This window comes from Eulemur rufifrons, chromosome 19, assembly GCF_041146395.1.
Source record: "Eulemur rufifrons isolate Redbay chromosome 19, OSU_ERuf_1, whole genome shotgun sequence".
In the NCBI taxonomy this organism is placed as follows: domain Eukaryota; kingdom Metazoa; phylum Chordata; class Mammalia; order Primates; family Lemuridae; genus Eulemur; species Eulemur rufifrons.
In genome coordinates, this window is record NC_091001.1 from 61,308,479 (window position 1) to 61,327,512 (window position 19,034).

Sequence of the window (19,034 nt, forward strand, 5' to 3'; positions counted from 1 at the left end):
GAAGGTGGGGATGGGGTGCTGAGGGCTGCTGGAGGTCAAGCATATTACACAGAGCGTTCAGTAGGAAACTGAATTGCCTAACACCAGAAAGAGTGACCGAACCTGAATGGCAATTTACAGTCAAGAATTTTGGTACCTCCTTCCCCCCACCTCACCCAATTCTTTGCAATTTTCCTTCAGCCTTATGTCCCTTTTCCACCCTGATTTTGTTTGTCCCCCAGGATCCTCTTTTCATTCTTTCTGCTTTTTTTCCTCCACTTCCCCCGCTCCGTGGGGTGCCGGAACTTGGGGCTTGGGGTTGCACTGGGTGCGCTCCCCGAGCTATTTGCTTTGCTAAGAATTTCATGCTCCTCTTTCCGTCATTCCCTAACAGGCGCTGAGTTTCTCCCTCCCTCACCGCCCAGTCCCTGTCCCCGGGCGGCGGATCCAGGAACTACAGGCGGATGCGGCCACGAGTCGCTGCCACGTCTCAGCTGCCAGCAGTCCAGCGCTTACGTGGGCTCCGGGGGCGGGGCGGCATGGGGAGGCGGGACCTGCGCGTGAGCGGCGCGGACGCAGCCCAATGGGGACTGCCGGCGGCGGCGCGCTGCGCGCCGAGGGGCGGGGCCCGGCGGCGGTTTTCTGGCTGAGCCGGGGAGGTGGAGAAGCCTGTTGTTGCTGTGGCGGTCGCATCCTTGAGGGTGTCGTGTCGGCGCCACCCCGGTCGCTGAGCACTCCGATCGCCCCCGAAGCTAGTGTGTGCCCCTGACCCCGTCAGCTGTTCGCATCTCGCCCTGCGGGCCGTGCCTCCTGCATCATGTGCGGTAAGGAGGCTGGGGGAGGGGGGCGTGTTGCGGGGCGGTGCTGGGGTGCGGTGCGGGCGCCGCTGAGGCCCGAGGCGCCCGCAGAAGCGGGAGTGAGGAGGGTGCGAAGTCTGGGTGATGGGCGAGGGGCGTCCAGCGGTGGCTGCAGATGCTGGGGACAGGAGCCCGCGTCCGCGGGCAGGAGGAGGGCTGGTGGCCCGGAGGAGGGCACCTGAGAGAAGGGCGGGCCATAGAGGGGATATTGGGGGCCGATGGGGGCGTCTTTGCGCGGAGAAGGAACCGAGACGGGAGAGAACCAAGAAATGCCTATGTGGAAAAACGAGGAGAGGGCTGAGGGAATTGAGGTGTGGAGGGGGTGTCTTCAAAAGGGTCTGCCAGGTGAATGAGGCAACCTGTGGAACATAGGGTGAGGTCCTCTTACCTTGCGTTCTTCTAGGGTTTACCTTTCAAAAATATTTATTTTCAGTTGCCTTTTTTCAGGCAGGGTCAATAGAAAACAGACTTTAGCTAGAACTACGACCAGTGGCATTAAACGTGATCTTACTTCCTGCCACCCCATCTCGACAGAAACCAGTGCTAATCAATAGCGTGGTGAATGGGCTTGGTCCTGATCCTCTGGTGGAGGAGGCACGGAAGTATCTGTGGCAATAGATTATATAGCATTTACCATTTGCATGTGCACCCATTAAAAAATACCAGCTATAAAAAGTATTTATCATTTATCCGTTGCACGTGCACCCATTTAAAATACTAGTTATGGAAAATCTAACATGTCTTTCCTACAACAGTTAAAAAATAAAGTTAGGCTCTTTTATTTCATGTTTTGAGAGTTAGTCATTTTATTACCTAAAAGTGTTAGTGAAATGGATTGTGAGAATCATACCTGACATGACTGATGTACTCTAAAATTGGTATTAACTTGGCCATTGTCGGTAAAAAAAAATTGTATTCTTACCTTTCTTGTTGAAATTTACAACTGACTGTATCCCTGGAGGAAAGAAGCTTTTTAAAGGGAGGTAAAGTTGTAATAGAATTGAAACTATCTGGGAAACTTGCATTTTGCAGCCTTTTGCATGAAGAAACTGAACAGGAGGTGTATTATACTCATCAGTGTACATTTTTCCTGTATTTAACTTTATGCTCATTTCGGCTTCTGAAAATGAGGAGCAGGTTTAAATTTAGAGTAGATTAAAAAAACCCACATAAAAACAGAAGCACCTATAAATAGCTTACTGAAATTATTAGAGTAGAGCTGACTTCAGAATCAGTTATACTTTTGCAATGTCTGATTAGTAGAATGGTTTTGCAAACACATTTACAAACTGGTTAATCACCAGTATGCTTCATTTGGTAATTAACTGTTCCTGACAGGAAGGTATGTGCCTAACCAAGTACCTGACATTCTGGTTACAGGTCATTGCTTCATCTTGTTCCAGGAAGAAAGGTAGTCAAAGTACTATAAAATAAAAAAAAATAATAAGATTTAATTTAGAAAAGGTTCAAGTAAGGTTGAGACTTTTAGGGTAGAGACAAAATGTTGGGAGTTTTCATGTACCTGGTATCTCCTTTCCACGGAGTTTTAATGCTGAGGAAACAGGTTATGAAGAATGAATAAAAAATTAGTATTTGGGCCAGTGTGGTGGTTCACGCCTGTCATCCTAGCACTCTGGGAGGCCGAGGCAGGAGGATCCCTTGAGCTAAGGAGAGCAGCCTGAGCAAAAGTGAGACCCCTGTCTCTGCTAAAAATAGAAAAATTAGCTGGATGTGGTGGCACACGCCTGTAGTCCCAGCTACTTGGGAGGCTGAGGCTGGAGGATTGCTCCGAGCCCAGGGGTTTGAGATGGCAGTGAGCTATGTTGATGTCACTGCACTCTTCCCACTGCACTCTGTAGCAAACTTCCGTCTCAAAAAACAAACGAACAAACAAAAAACTAGTATCTGAAGCATTTCTAAAGTCCTGCTTTTAACTCAGACCAGAGTTTTGCATGATTCTAGGAATTTTGTTCAGAATTTTTTTCTTATCTAATGTAAATTCTAAATGTTGAGTTTGTCATTATTTTCTTCCCATATCTTAATTATTGAATAAAAATTTCTAGGCAGGGAAATTGAGTAGAAATCAAAGTAGATGAGAAAACTTAGAAACTTACCATCTGATTACCTGCTGCTTAGTCAAGTTTTTCTGAAATTTTATTTTGTTTTAACATTGCAAAATGTTGTAGCAGAAGAATGAAGACTGAAAATTCTATGATATGCTTTTTTCAGTCAGATAAACTGATAAACTGTTATAATGTTTACCAGCTTGTGTTGGGATGTAAGTAAGTGTTAGGAAAAAAGATTCTGTGGTCAGATAAATTTGAGAAGCAACAGATTAAATAGTGTGGTACTTTTTTTTTTTTAAGAGGACTTGGAACCTGTAATGTGTGAATAATAAGCATTGTGATCTCCCACAAAAGAATAGTGTGTCTGTTTTCCAAATTTATTTTATCTTCCACTTGTTCTTGGTTCTTTGGAATATACCTTATCTTTTTCGTTTGTATTACTTTTGGTTTTGCTGAGAGGGTGTCAAGGCATGTAAACTGCCCCCAGCTTTTAACAGATTTTGCTGTTTTTATAAAAGTGGGGTTATGTGCTTCTGATCTGTTGGTGTATATATGTGGAATTTTTGTAAATGGAGTCCTTGCAATGTAGAAGTATCCTGAAATGAATCTTTCAAAAGTCTTTTGTAATTATACTGTCAATATGGCTTTGGGGATAATTGAGGGATGCTGAGATTGTCTGCTAGGATTAGTTATAAAACTGGTGCTGTTAACACATCCTTAGAAATCATACTGGATATAAAGAAGTTGTGAGGGAAAATAATTAATTGCTTAATAGGTATTTCCTCAATAGTGTTCCCCAGAAAGGGGGAAGTTAATAGGTGCTGGTAATGAGCAGTAGAAGGTGGGAAGGAGTTTTTTAACTCACAAGTTCAGGAAATTCTACTCTTGGAGATTCACAGGTACCATGATTAAAGGTTCTAGAAAGTTCTAAATATAAACTTGTTAACTTTATTTAACCTGGTATTTCTTAAACCTTTAATTATTTTCACCTCATCCTTTTTTAGCATCCTGTGAAATAGTGTTCTGTTTCTGTGATTTGGGAATTTTTGACTGTATATTTCTGGTGCCTAGAAAGTGTTAGAAAATACTTGCAGGTATTTGAAGTGATAGCCTTGTACTTGGCACTTTGCCCTTTGGAGAGATGACTAAAGTAAGGGAGTTGCCTTCAAGGAATTGCTTTGTGATCAGAGGAAACAAAATGAATGCACATACAATAGCGGTAGGTGGTAATACTCAGTCCTTGTTCATTGCCATGTTGTAGATCACAAATGGAATGAGTACAAATTCAGAGATTGGAGAGCTCCGTGCTTTGGGTATTTGTGTTTGCCTAGGAATGTTCTGGATGATGGTGCTGGTTAGTAGAGAATTAGCATACCGTGAAAAGTAATCATTGATGGCATGAATGGAGGCGGAAATGGGTTGAGAGCTGCTGGGGTGGGGGTGGGTGGGTTGAAGGAGGAAATAGAAGTGCCAGGAAAAGACACCAAAGAACAGTGGTTAAAGGCAAAAGAGTTCCAAGGTAATATATTGCCTTGGACAGAGTATGAAAGTAGAAAAAGATTATTCATGTTTAATACTGCAGAGTGAAGTTGACTGGATTTGGTTATGAAGAATTCATTAGAGAAGTTGCACATACGAAGGCAGAGGGGCCTGAGTTTGTGTTCAGAAGGAGGGCTGCAAGTAATAGCAAAAAGAAGAGGGAGTATTGTGGGACTGAGGTCCCCTGGGAGTGTTGGAAAGTAGAGTTCTAGAGGTGTGGTTCCTGACCTGTAAGCTGTGAAATTGTTACACGGTGTTCATTGCTTGATTCATACTCTAAGCATTGTCTGTGGTATGAATAAAAATTGTTCCAGATCATTGAATAATAAAATTAACCCACTATGTGTAGGAGCCTCAGAATATTTTGATGTTAACAAAAGGGTTCTCTGTATTTACAAAGTTGGAGAATCACTCATCAAGTTTATAAGAGTTACAAGTAGGAGAGCCTAGCTTCAGAGAGTAATATGTGGAGTATTTCTCTTTTGAGCTTATAAGGAAGGATGAGAAGTATATATGGTGTTATACTGTTGAAGATGAAGCTTCAGTTCTATAATGTGAGAATCTACCAAATATGTAAAAGAAGCCAGGAAGAGAGAAATGGGGATTTGAGAGTAGTGTGTGTTCTAGACTCTAAAATAAAATAATATCTGGGGAAAGTTGAAAGTTAGACAAGAGATGAATTAACAGGATTGGTCAGCATTTGAGAGGGCCCGTGTGAAAGTGGACTGAAATGGATGGATGAGTTCTGCATGGCTCTCACAGTTTGATGCAGAGGTGCTCAGAGACACAGGAGTAAGAGCACAGTGGGCCCAGAGGGACTGACTTGGCAGGGTGATAAAAAATTGTGGTCTGATGTGAATGGTTCAGAGAGAAGTGAGGGAGATGCAGTATTTGAAGGTTTGTGAGCAGGATGTGAATGCTTTTATATTGAGAAAGATGATATAAGTAGCCTGTGAGGGACTGTATAATTAGAGATCTTCGGACTTAAACAGTGCTTTGAGCTCCAGAATGTTAAATGTGCAAGAGAGGTGTCATGGAGCCCCTTCCAGTGGCAACAGATAATTAACGACAGAGTAGGGGAGACACAAACCAGCATTTTGTAAATAGGAAAACAGTGTGAAGCAATTAAAAACACAAATAATTGAAATCTTCATTGTGTCCCTCTGTATTTTATAATTTTTTCTTTGTGCTTTTAGGATTATAGAAAATGTATCTCAAGTACTAATAACACTTCATGTTTTAAAGGAATCTTGCATGTAAAATGTGACTCCATGATGACAGTATTGAATTTTTTTTTTTTTTGAGACAGAATCTCACTCTGTTGCCCAGGCTAGAGTGCCGTGGCATCAGCCTGGCTCATAGCAACCTCAAACTCCTGGGCTCAAGCAATCCTTCTTCCTCAGCCTCCCGAGTAGCTGGGACTACAGGCATGCGCCACTATGCCCGGCTAATTTTTTCTATATATATTTTTAGCCGTCCATATAATTTCTTCCTATTTTTAGTAGAGACGGGGTCTTGCTCTTGCTCAGGCTGGTCTTGAACTCCTGAGCTCAAACGATCCGCCCACCTCGGCCTCCCAGAGTGCTAGGATTACAGGCGTGAGCCACCAATGCCCAGCCAGTATTGAATATTTTTATGACAAGAATCTAGTTGATGTGTATAAGTTTAATTGCAGCATTGTTTGTAATTGCAAAGAGTTAGAAAAATCTCAGTAGGGAAATGGTTATATAATATAGGATAAATCTATTGTAGACTAGTATGTAGCCATTAAGTAGAATAAAGTAGATGTGTACGTACTGACATAGAAAGATCCCTGACATTTTAAAGAAAAAAGTACAGGCTGGGCACAGTGGCTCATGCCTGTAATCCCAGCGCTTTGGGAGGCTGAGGCAGGAGGATCATTTGAGGCAAGAAATTTGAGACCAGCCTGGGCAACATAGCAAGACCCTGTCTCTACAAAACAAAAAAGTACAGAATGATATATATTATATGTACATAATATATATTATGTCATATTATAATATATAGTATATAATTAAATATATAATCATCACATTTATGTGTTTTAGAAAAGCCCTCTAAAACCATATACATCTAGGTTCATATATGTAGAAAAATATGAATGACTAGGACAATGTGTATAGGATTAACAGCGGTTTCTCTGAGGAAGGGATTAGAACCTGTGTGGAGGTAAAAAAGGGGGATTTTTCACAGTGTATTCTATAGCATCTGTGTAGTTTGAATCTTTAATGATGATGAATTAATTTGTAAATTGCATTATAAGAAAAATAAAACAAATTTAAATTTTAATTGACATTGTAGATGGATTTTGATTCAAAAGGTATTAAGTTTAGAGAATGAATTAGAACACTTATCTCTGATAAGTTTCAATTACAACTTCTGATATTGTTAAATGAAAAAATATGTAAAGTAAAATTTTATATTCATAAGGACACAAATTCAGCCAGGCATAGGAATTTTAATAATTTGACTAGTCAGTTAAGTTGTATTCAATTTTCATTTCAGTAAAATTTCACAGTCTTTACTTACAAACCAGGTGTGTCTAGTCTGTGATCCAGGTTGCATCTGAAATTTTCTTAGCAAGGTGCTTGTAATCTTAATTGCTTTTATGTCATTGAATTTAAGTTGCCATTTTCTTTTTTTTTTTTAAGTTGCCATTTTCTAAAAATGATGCTTGTAGGTACAAACATCTGCTTCAGATAAGGAGATGTTTTATTCCAAACATATTCCATTAATAAGAAAACTTACACTTTGGAAACTCATGCTGATGTGGAGGTAGAAAAACCTATGCTCAGACAAGTACTGTGTGTGGTACTGGAATAACCAAAGAGCAGCAGAGAGTTGATTTTTGGCTTTTATAGTTACCTTAGGCAGAACTGTTTATTGAAAAGACAAGTCGAAGACCTGAAAATAGGGGCTGAACTCATGATTTCTGCTCTAACAAGCACCATATTGAGTTATGAATGCTCCCCTTGTGAACATGTCCTGCATGCCTGATTGGTTAGGTATTTGCTCCCATTATATTTTCCTGGCCACCCCAAGATTGCAAATAACCCACTAATCCCAGCAGGTGGACTGTCGTGGGTCAACAGTGTCGTCAAGGGGTGGGTCTATAAAACTGACAGATTTAACTTCCTGGCTCCCATTTTCCTAATCAGGTATGATTTAGGCTAATCCCCTTTCTTCTTGTTCCAGCTCTATTACTTTGATCTTAGAAAATTTCTCCACATATGTCTTGGTGTTCTTCATCCTTTTCTTCCTTATTTCTGCCCAGTTACGTAAGGAGAAATGTTGCTCCTACTTCTGCTTCCCCTGTTCCTCCTCTTTTTTTTGTTCTAATAGTGAACCAAAAATGACAGTGCTTTGAATTGGAATTTCATATGTGATATTTCATTGAAATAAGATGCTGCTGATGGGGAAATGCACCATATTCTATGCACCACAAAGAAAGGAAATGTACATGTCTTAAAATCGATGCTATCAATGTGTGTTTTTTTTTTTTTTTTTGAGACAGAGTCTGCTCTCTTGCCGGGGCTAGACTGCAGTGGCGTCATCATAGTTCATGGCAACCTCAAACTCCTGGACTCAAGCGAACCTCCTGCCTCAGCCTCCCAAGTAGCTGGGACTACAGGCCCACAACCACGTTTTTTTCTATTTTTAGTAGAGATGGGGTCTCACTCTTGCTCAGGCTGGTCTCGAACTCCTGACCTCAAGTGATCCTCCCACCTCGGCCTCCCATAGTGCTAGGATTACAGATGTGAGCTACCGTGCCCAGCCAATGCTGTCAATCTTTAAAGCCCTGGGAAGTATGCTGAAGATGCTTTCATAGTATCATAGCCTCAGAGATCTGATTATCTTTACCCTAAACCAGTAATGAACCTTAGCACCACTAACAGGGGACCACCAGACAATATACATGCTTATGAACAATTCTGCCTTAAATTATTAACCGAACTCAAGCCTTCGGGTCTGTCTTCCAGTTTACAGGGAATGCCAGGATAGAGGAACTGGTTAGTCCACAGTGTGGAAACAATTTGATATAGCCAGATGGAGAGACATTTAAGAAGAAAATTCACCTTGGGGAGAACAAGGCAGTGGGGAAGATCATTCTGGATCCAATGAGACTTAAGAAAGATAACAATCAAATGTGAGATGTGATTGATCCTTTATAGGATCCTAGAATGAACAAATCAGCAATAGGGAAAATTAGAATTTGAACATTATATTAAGTGATAATAGAACATTGTTATCTTCTTAGGTGTGATAATATGGTTTTGTAGAAAACTATTCTTAATATTTTATGTTACTTTGCTTTTATTAATTCTTAACAATATACTCTGAAAATAATAAGGCCGTTCACCAGGTTTCCAGTTTTAATTTCTTAGATACAAAGTACACAGAACAAATTCATGTAAATGCTTGTTTTAACAAAAAAGTGAGGTCCAAAAGAGAACTGCTGTCTGTAGAGGTATTAAAAAGTATCAAATCCATCAGGAATGACTCTAAAGCAATCAGAGAAGAATCCTCAGAAACCATAGAACATTGAGGTAGAGGGTACTGTAGATATTCTCAAATGTCAGAGGTGGGAAATATTTGACAATTGTGTTACTTCCTACTTAGTAGGTGTTGTTAATCAGTCATGGCTTTCCTTCCTGTTTAGGAAATGGGGCCACTGAATCCTTTTCAAAGGTGTTCTAGTCACTACTAATTGTAATAATACCTTGTTGACACTTCCTGTGAAATCTATTTTATTAATACCATCTCTAAGTCAAAGCCATTCATTTCAGCAAAGAGAAAGCTAAGACAGGGTAGGACAATGGAAAGTTTTGGGGACACACACGAGTTAAAGGAATTCATAGAATTTCTTCAGTACAAGACTACTTTTTATTTTAATATTTTCATCTTAACCATATTAAAATTTTTTTTTTTTTTTGAGACAGAGTCTCATTTTGTTGCCTGGGCTAGAGTGCCGTGGCGTCAGCCTAGCTCACAGCAACCTCAAACTCCTGGGCTCAAGCAATCCTCCTGGCTCAGCCTCCCAAGTAGCTGGGACTACAGGCATGCGCCACCATGCCCGGCTAATTTTTTCTATATATATTTTTGGTTGTCCATATAATTTCTTTCTATTTTTAGTAGAGACGAGGGTCTCGCTCTTGCTCAGGCTGGTCTCAAACTCCTGACCTCAAGCGATCCTCCTGCCTCGGCCTCCCAGAGTGCTAGGATTACAGGCGTGAGCCACCGCGCCTGGCCCATATTAAAATTTTTAATTATATATTTATAGGGTACATGTGATGTTTTACAGGAGTACTTTTTAAATGAGCTAATAAATGTTTAGTGTGAATTTTATTAGTTTATCGAATGGTTACAATTTTGTGAATTTGTTTGAGGCGTGGTTATCTGTTTAGAAGATCATGCTTTTCTGTGAAAATGTTATCAGGATATCAAGATTCACACAGTGAACCAATCAGTATAAACCAAGGAGATTGAAGTTGAATGCTGTTGTTGAGTTACATGTATTGAGTGAATTTAATATTGCATCACTCTGAATCTTCTTTTTAAAAAATATATATATAGCTTGTCAACGACAGTTTTATATTAGTAGCATTTAAATTGTTTTTAAAATTGGTATTAGATTATAATATTTAATCTTTAATCCTCCAAATGCATTACTTTTAGCATCAGACTTTCATTTTTTAAAAAAGAGAGCGATGGGCTGGCTGTGCAAGGTGGCTCACGCCTGTAATCCTAGCACTCTGGGAGGCCGAAGTGGGAGGATTGCTTGAGGCCAAGAGTTTGAGACCAGCCTGAGCAAGAGCAAGACCCAGACCCGTCTCTGCTAGAAACAGAAAAATTAGCCAGGCATTGTGGTGCTCGCCTGTAGTTCCAGCTACTTGGGAGGCTGAGGCAGGAGGATCATTTGAGCCCAGGAGTTTGAGGTTGCTGTGAGCTAGAGCTACCATGATGCCACTCTGTCTACCTGGGGTGACAGAGCAAGACTTTCTCAAAAGAAAAAAAAAAAAAGCGATGGTTTAGGAGTGAATTTTTTTGGATGTACTGCATTTTTGGGATTTGGCAGCTCTAGACAAACTGCAGACAAGATTCCTGACAGCCTCATGCTTTATTAGTTAATGGGCTTCAAATGAACTAGATTGTATCCTAAAGCAGACTATTTAGCTGATGCTAGTCACAGTGGTGGGGAGTAGACTAGTTGAGAATCAGTGCTTTTTTTAGCACATTTATATTATTGTTTTGGAAAAGATTTGTATTCTATGTATTGTCTTTTAATGACCTAGTTAAAATGTTTATTTGAAGCTTAACTGATAGTTATCTGTGTGTTTAACCTTTCTCAAAGGTTGGTGACCCATGGAGGGGAGTTTAGAACACATAAAAGTTTGATTTACATTCGGGTTATTGGTTATACTTTATGAAGGAACATCAGTAACAAAAAAACCCCCAGATCTCATGCTTCTGGATTAAATGGGGGTTAGGCTCTTATCCTGCCCTCTAGTGGTTATATCGTCAAGAGCCATTGAAAGTTTGAAAACTGCATACTGTTGTGTTGCTAAGGCTTTTACCTTAGAAATACTGTTAACCGTCCTGTTGTATCCTTGTCTGAATTGCTGTGCCTTGAGATAGGGAATGCTGTTTTTAAGCTATCTCCGGGATATTGGCTAACTCAATTTCTGTTTTTGCATCTATAAATTAGATGTTCTACCCTCCCTTTACAGGGTTGTGTGTGAAAATGAGATGATGTAACACACGAAAGCTTAAAAAAATCTATATAAATGTAACAGATTCTTATATTTCATTTTTTTAAAAATCTGAGCGAAATACAGGATTTCTATAAGTCTTTGGCCTGGAACTACCTTTTTGGGAGAATTCAAACAGTTGTTTCAGGTTGTTTGGATTTTAGTATTAAAGTGTGGATTTCCTTTTTATTAGGGCATGATTGTTTATTTGAGAAAATTGCGCTGTACTGATCATGGTGATCAGTATACGCATTATGATGGCTTTACTATTGTGTATTAATAATACAATATTTCTTTATGCTGAAATGTTTCAATACGACCATACTCTTTATGGAAGTAAAAATCTCTTCTCAGATGGAAACGAAGACTAGTCATTCTGGAGTTCTAGCCCACAGAATTAATTTAAACTCCTTATGAATCACTGGAATTATAGTGAAACGTAGTTAAGAAAAAGGAAAGTTTTTTTGTAAATAAATAGCTTGAACATGTATTTTTATATATTTTGCAGTTTTTATACTTTTAAGCTATATCCACCATGGTGAAAGCATAATCATGGAAAACTTCAGATAATTTCCATGCTGCCATTCCTGAAATGTGGATTTCCTTTATCTGTTACCCTCTTTGCTTTTCTGGTTCAGTTCATATTGTACTAATCCATTTTTTTTTTTTGGAGACACAGTCTTGCTCTGTTCCTAGTAAAGTGCAGTGGTATCATCATAGCTCATTGCAACCTCAAACTCCTGGGCTCAAGAGATCCTTCTGCCTCAGCCTCCCAAGTAGCTGGAGCTACACACCTGTGCTAATTTTTCTATTTTTAGTAGAGATGGGGTCTCGAACTCCTGATCTCAGGTAGTCCTCCTGCCAGAGTATTAGCATTACAGGCATGACTAATCCTTTTATTTCTAGTTTTGTTTTTCCAAATGACTGCTCCTTGTCCATGAATTTCCAGGAGTTGTTAACATGTATTTATTTGTCTTTTGCTAGCATGGTGAACAAGTAATTCAAACCATTATCTTTTAAGACAGTTATATTAATATATATTTGGTTGATTTTTTTCCTATTAAATTATTTGAGTTATGACTATTCACATCATTATCTCTAAATGTTATTTATAGCATGGTCATTGGAAGTAAGCAAAATTAATTCCATCAGTATAGTTTTATAGTACCTATGTGTTGCTTAAAATACTTATTTCAGAAAATGTTTTTCTTTAAACCTAATGCTCAGTATATAGGATATAAAATAAACCACAAATTTGTTAATTGGTTAGCCTTTTTTTTAAGAGATGGAGTCTCTGCTTTGTCACCTAGGTTGGAGTGCAGTGACCACTAGGGTACTACAGCCTTGAACACCTGGGCTCAAGTGATCCTGCTGCCTCAGCCTCTCCAGTAGCTGGGACTACGGGTACATGCCACTGCAGCCAGCTAATTTTTGAATTTTTTGTGGAGGCAGGGTCTTGCTGTATTGCCCAGGCTGAGCAGCCCAATTTTTAAAAATTAAATTTCACTTGACAAAATGGCAGTCATGGCAGATAAGTGGTCAGCCTTATAAGTGTCTTTGAAAAAAACTAAACATTAATTTTGACAGTATTTACTTAAGTCTTCTATACTTATGAGTAATTTCCCTTTGAAAAAGTTTAACTGCCATTGAACAATTTGAAATGAAGATTTCTTTCTTTTCAAAGGTGGAATCTAGCTTCACATTTTTGTATACACTAGATATAATTATTAAAAATTTTTTATTCTTTGGTCAGAATTTTCCACTAAATATTTATTTATTTGCAGGTATATTTGCTTACTTAAACTACCATGTTCCTCGAACGAGACGAGAAATCTTGGAGACCCTAATCAAAGGCCTTCAGAGACTGGAGTACAGAGGATATGATTCTGCTGGTATTTTCTTTTAAAAAAATACGAGTTTTGCATGGTTCTTGAATCTAAATAGAGAGTGTTTTATTATTATTTTTAGGAGACTAGGCTTTTTAGTAATACGTGTTTTATTATTATTTTTAGGAGACTAGGCTTTTTAGTAATACGTGTTTTATTGTTTTGGGTAAATCTAAATCTGAATAATTTTTGTCTTTTATCATGTTTAAAGGATTTGTTTATGTAATTTCAACAGTATTCCCATGGATGTGGAGTAATGTTTCTTATGGCGATCTTCTTTTATTAAGAATGTTAAGTGGGGCATTTTCATGGTAGAATAAAGTTCATGAAGGCCTTACTCTATAAATTCTTTTTTCTTTCCTTTAATTTCTTTTTCTCCATGGATTCCATGCTTTAGGCATATGAACTTGCCCAAGATTCTTCTATCTTAAATAGATGACAAAACAAATAAAAATAACTTTCTGGCAACTTTATGTTCTATTCTAGCTCCTTCCTTCAACTGTTGAGGGTTCCCAAGACCACCCTCAGATTCAGAGATTCCCTAGGAGGACTCACGGGACTCAGCTTGTGGCTGTACTCATGGCTGTGATTTATTACAACAAAAGAATGCAAAGCAAAATCAGCAAAGGTGCATGGAGTGAAGTCCTGAGGAAAACTAGGCACTAGCTTGCAAAGATTCTTTTCCAGTGGCATTGCACAGGATGTGCTTAATTTTTCCAGTGAGTTGTGACAACACATGTGAAATGTCTACTGGGGATGCTCACTAGTGACTCAGTGCCCAAGATTTTTATTGGCTGGTCATGTAGGCACCCTCTGCCTAGCACGTACCAAAATTCTAGACTCCCAGAAGAAAAGCAGACATTCACCATAAGCCACATTGTTTGCACGGTGAGCCACTCTTAGTTAGGGTGATAGGAATCCTCCCCAAATCCAAGTTCCCAGACACCAGTCAAGAAGGAACTTTGAAAGCAGGCCTTTCTGTAAGGACAGCAGTGTCAGACCTGCTATGTTAACCCTTTTCTGTATACTTAACATTGCCACATGGAATGGGCATTTATCTTCCTTGACTTTGCTTAATAATGGAAAGTCAGTTCCTCAACTCCTTTGTTATTAAAATTCTCTCCTTAGCTTGTCTGACTACACTTATTCTTATTTTCTTCCTAAGATGCTGATTTTCTTTTCTGTTTGCTTTGGTGGCTCCTTTTCTTCTACCTATTGCTTAAATTTTAATGTTCTTCAAGATTTTTTCTTAAGCCCACTTTTCTTACTTGGTATCTTTTCATGGGTCAGCTCTGACTTGCTCAACTTCTCATATGTTGGTGACTTACCATCCAGATGTGTTTTTAATCCAGATGTATTTCTCAGGCTACAGACTTGTATTTCCAGTTGCTGCCTAGAAATTTCTTCCTGGATAGGCCACAATATTTTGAATATTCAGAATTGAACCCCACTCTCTACTCTGTTCTTTCTATGTCTCTTTTTTTTCAACAGTCATTCAATAAGTCCTTTGAGGTATCCCAGTCCTCTCCCACTTTCTCACTTCACGTCTAGTCAGTTCTCCTTCTCAGTATCACTTATTTCTGTCTTCATTACCACTGTTTAGTTCAAGCGCTCTTCGTTTCTGCTTTGCGGTAGCTATAACTTCTGACAGTTGGTTTCTTCCTTGTGTTTCTCTTTCTCCAATTCATTCTCTACGCTGTTTCCAGAGAGGGTTTGCTAAACATTTTTGTCATATCACTTCTTTGCTTGAAACGAATCAGTGCTTTCCCAGTACCTTCAGGGTAACTTTTTCAAATTCTTTAGCAACTTAAGTAGAATCTTAAGAGATGTGTTCCCTGACCTTCCCTCCTTATCTCCCCTTCTGAGGTGGGTGCCCTCTTCTGTCTTTCTCCATTGTATTCCAGTTGCAATCTGTAGTGCTTTTTTGATAACTTTTGATAACACTGTATTGTAATTATTAAATTTGAGAACAAGAATGGAGTTATTTTTATTGTCTGTAGCAGCTGTCAAGGTTCTTGACACATAATAGGTTGAATTGATAATTAATTAGATGAACATATAATTTTTTAAAATTAAAAATTTTGCCTCACATTGATAATCTTAGCAATAGCCAGTTTCTAAATCTTGATTGTTTTAACCTCTTGATGATTTAGGTGTGGGAGTTGATGGAGGCAATGACAAAGATTGGGAAGCCAATGCCTGCAAAATCCAGCTCATTAAGAAGAAAGGAAAAGTTAAGGCACTGGATGAAGAAGTTCACAGTAACGTACTTATTTTGACTTTTGTCCCCGTTCCCCTTCTCTTCCTTCTCTCCTACCCACTAAATTATACCCCTTTTCCCATACTTTGGGGCCCATTTTAATGATAATGGTTCTTAAAGTTGAAGGGAGGGAAGAAAAAGGACCGTGTTCTGGTTCCTACCTACTTTCTATCTGTAAAATAGGAACAATAATACTCACTTCTCACAGAGTATTGTGAAGATTCAATAATAAAATGAGTATTTATTTTTAATTTTTTAAATGAATATTTATTGAGAACCTGTTATATATTAGCCACTGTTTTTGGTCCTGAGGATAAAACAGAGAACAAGATAAACTCTCTGCCCTGGTGGAGCTTTCTGTCTAATGAGAGGACCAGACAACAAATGAATACATAATGTTAGGTAGTGATCATTACTATGAAGAAAAATTATGATAGAGATCATATTTGGTCAGAGACCATGTGATTATATGAAGGAGAAAATTCTGCGCCGAGAGAATACTAAGTGCAAAGATCCTGTATATGCTCGGCCTGCTTACAGCTAAAGTTAGTGGAGCTAGAGCACAGTTAAGTGAGGAGAAGAGTGGGAGGAGATGAGACTGAACGGGTGGCTGGGACTGGGCTGGGTCATGTAGGGACTTAAGCATGATGGTTTTTTCTGTGTGTGTCATGGGAAGCCATTGGCAGATTTTGCATAGGGGAGTGACATGACTTAACTTCTATTTTGAAAGGACCGCTCTGGTTGATGTGCGGAAACCAACCAGGCATAGGGAGGGAAGATGGACGTGGGGAGACCAACTAGGATTCTCTTGAAGTAGTCCATGTGGGAGATGATGGTGGCTTGGTTCACAGGGATAGAGTGGTGAGAAGTCTTTAGTACCTAGCATGAAGTAAGTTCTCAGTAAATGTTAGCTGTTGTTATTTGTAAAAGAATGTATTGACAGATTTGAGGAATAATTGAAGAGGGATGGGAGATGAGGGTAGAAAGGTAGGTAGGGACCAGATGATGATAGGCCTTGTATGCCTTGAGAAGGTGTCAGGGCTTTGTCTTGTGAGAAAATAGTTCTCTGGTTATGTGTTTGAATTTGAGGATCTTTTTATAAATTTCTGTAACTGGGTTTAGGATAGTTTATGTGTGCAGCTAGGGTTGCAAAACACTTCATTAAGCAATGGAAGTCTGTTCAAGGAATTTAAGTGTTGTTTCCTGATCAGATTTGTGCTTTAGAATGACCTCTGGATAGCCAGTATAAAAACCACCAAGACTGTGCTAAAGTGCATGGCCTTTGCTATTCAGACTTCTGAGCAGTTTGCTCTTAATTTAGACCTAGTTCTCATAAACTTTGTTGTCTGGTTTCTTAGCCAAATGAATTATATACTTTGGAAATTAGGAGGAAGGCATTACTAGTTACTACTTAGAGCTATTATTTTTCCCCCCCCCCTTTGGAAGAAGCAAGAAGAGATAGCTTATAGGGAAAAAAAATTAAGAGTCAGCTGCTTTTTAAGATGAAAGAACATCAGCGTATGCGGATTTCCCAGTAACCCCATATTTTCATAGCATTGCTTCATTCACAAGTACCTATTCTTTGATTTGAAAGTGCCCATAATTGCAGTTTATATTGTGAGATGTGTTTACATTCACTGGGAACCAAAGAAATTGTAGTCACAAGGTTTGCGGCATTGAGGAAATGAATTTATTTTTACATGTCTAATTAAAATGATAGTGATTTTTTTTCAAGGCAAAGATTATGATTATGATTATTATTTTTTTTTTTGAGACAGAGTCTCACTCTGTTGCCCAAGTGAGTGCCATGGTGTCAGCCTAGCTCACAACAACCTCAAACTCCTGGGCTCAAGCAATCCTCCTGCCTCAGCCTCCCAGAATGCTAGGATTATAGACGTGAGCCACGCGCCCGGCCATAAGGCAAAGATTAAATGTAGATTTTTAAAATTACATTAATTCTTCTATTGTCTTTAACTCTTGAGTTTGAAAATTTTCAAACTTCCAGAAAAATTGAAAGAATATAGTACATTATTGCCCATATACACTTTGCCTAGCATTACCAGTTGTTAACATTTTGTCATATTCGCTTGAACTCTCTGTAGACACTTTTTTGGTGGTTATTGAAACCATTTGCCCTAAACATTTCAGTTGCATTAACTCCTGAGTTTTTTTTTTTTTAAACTTCTGACTTATTTAATTGGAACTACGTCTTTTAATTACTATTTTGAATTTGCTTGATCTTCAGTTTCAATAATTGTATATTCCAGGTGAGCAGCATTGTAATAATTACGTTTAAATATAGTATATAACTATCTCTGTAGCACAATTTAATATTGAAATTTTCTATTTTATCTTCTCCAGAGCAACAGGATATGGATTTGGATATAGAATTTGATGTACACCTTGGAATAGCTCATACCCGTTGGGCAACACATGGAGAGCCCAGTCCTGTCAATAGCCACCCGCAGCGCTCTGATAAAAATAATGGTATGGACAGATTCTGTGTACTTCGGAATGATTGTAGAAGGTTGATGATGGGAAATTAATGACAGCTCTTAGGTTTTTGTTACTTTAATTTTTTTTCATCTGGAAAATCTAAAACATTCAGAAGTAGAGAGTATACAGAACCTAATGATCCATCACCCAGCCTTAACATTTATCAATACATGATCAATTAAGTTTATCTGTGTCCTGCTCACTCAGATTGTTTTGGAAGCCAGTAGATATATATATATCACAGATACCTAGATATCATAACATTTAATTTGTATATATTTAAGTGTGTATCCCTGAAGGGTAAGGACTTAGTAGATCGATGTCTCTTCAGTCACTTAATCTATAGCTTCTCCCTCTTTCTCTCCTTTTTCCTTTCAGTTTAATGTGTTGTCTGTCCCATAGTTTCCTACAGTCTGTCTTGCTAATTGCATATGTCCTCGTGTGTCATTTAATATGTTTCTCTGTCCCTTGTATTTCCTATAAATTGGTATAGTGTTTATTTGCATCTAGAGGTACAATAATGTTTGGATGTTTTTATTTTTGTGTTGTTAGCAGCCATTGATCATTGCCAAGATTAATTATTTCTAGAGGTTGTAAAATGGTTATTTTTCATTGCTATCATTTTTTCTTCATGTATTATCTCAAATACTTCTATAGAGAGAAACTTCTCCATATCAATTGCTTGGTTACCCTGAGGTACAGATTGTATAGGAAAGGTAGGATGAATTGTTTTTTTTAAAGGCAGTGAGAGAGAGAGATGCCTTTTTCTTTACTTATTATTATTATTTTTTTTAAAGGCAGAGGCTGGGCACAGTGGCACATGCCTGTAATCCTAGCACTTAGGGAGGCCAAAGTGGGAGGATTGCTTGAGGTCAGGAGTTTGAGACCAGCCTGATCAAGAACAAGACCCTATCTCTACAAAAAAATAGAAAAAATTAGCCAGGCATGGTGGTGTGTGCCTGTAGTCCCAGCTGCTCAGGAAGCTGAGGCAGGAGGATCACTTGAGCCCAGGAGTTTGAGGTTGCAGTGAACTATGATGAATGAGCCACGGCACTCTAGCTGGGGCAGCAGAGTGAGACTCTGTCTCAAAAAAAAAAAAAAAAAAAAAAAGGCAAATGTATATGTGTGTGTGTGTGTGTGTGTGTGTGTATGTATATGTCCTTTTCGATTTTACAATTTAA

At 38.8% G+C, this 19,034-nt stretch overlaps 1 protein-coding gene across 2 annotated transcripts in view; it reads left to right on the plus strand.

Moving 5' to 3' along the window:
* Window positions 1-668: 668 nt before the first annotated feature.
* Window positions 669-19,034, plus strand: part of GFPT1 (glutamine--fructose-6-phosphate transaminase 1) — a 43,791-nt gene continuing 25,425 nt past the window's right edge. For both annotated transcript variants that reach the window (XM_069495318.1, XM_069495320.1), the window contains exons 1-4: window positions 669-803; window positions 12,996-13,103; window positions 15,251-15,358; window positions 17,719-17,844. In XM_069495318.1, coding sequence (XP_069351419.1) covers window positions 797-803; window positions 12,996-13,103; window positions 15,251-15,358; window positions 17,719-17,844 — 349 coding nt within the window. In that variant the 5' untranslated portion in view covers window positions 669-796. The remainder of the gene's footprint in view (window positions 804-12,995; window positions 13,104-15,250; window positions 15,359-17,718; window positions 17,845-19,034) is intronic.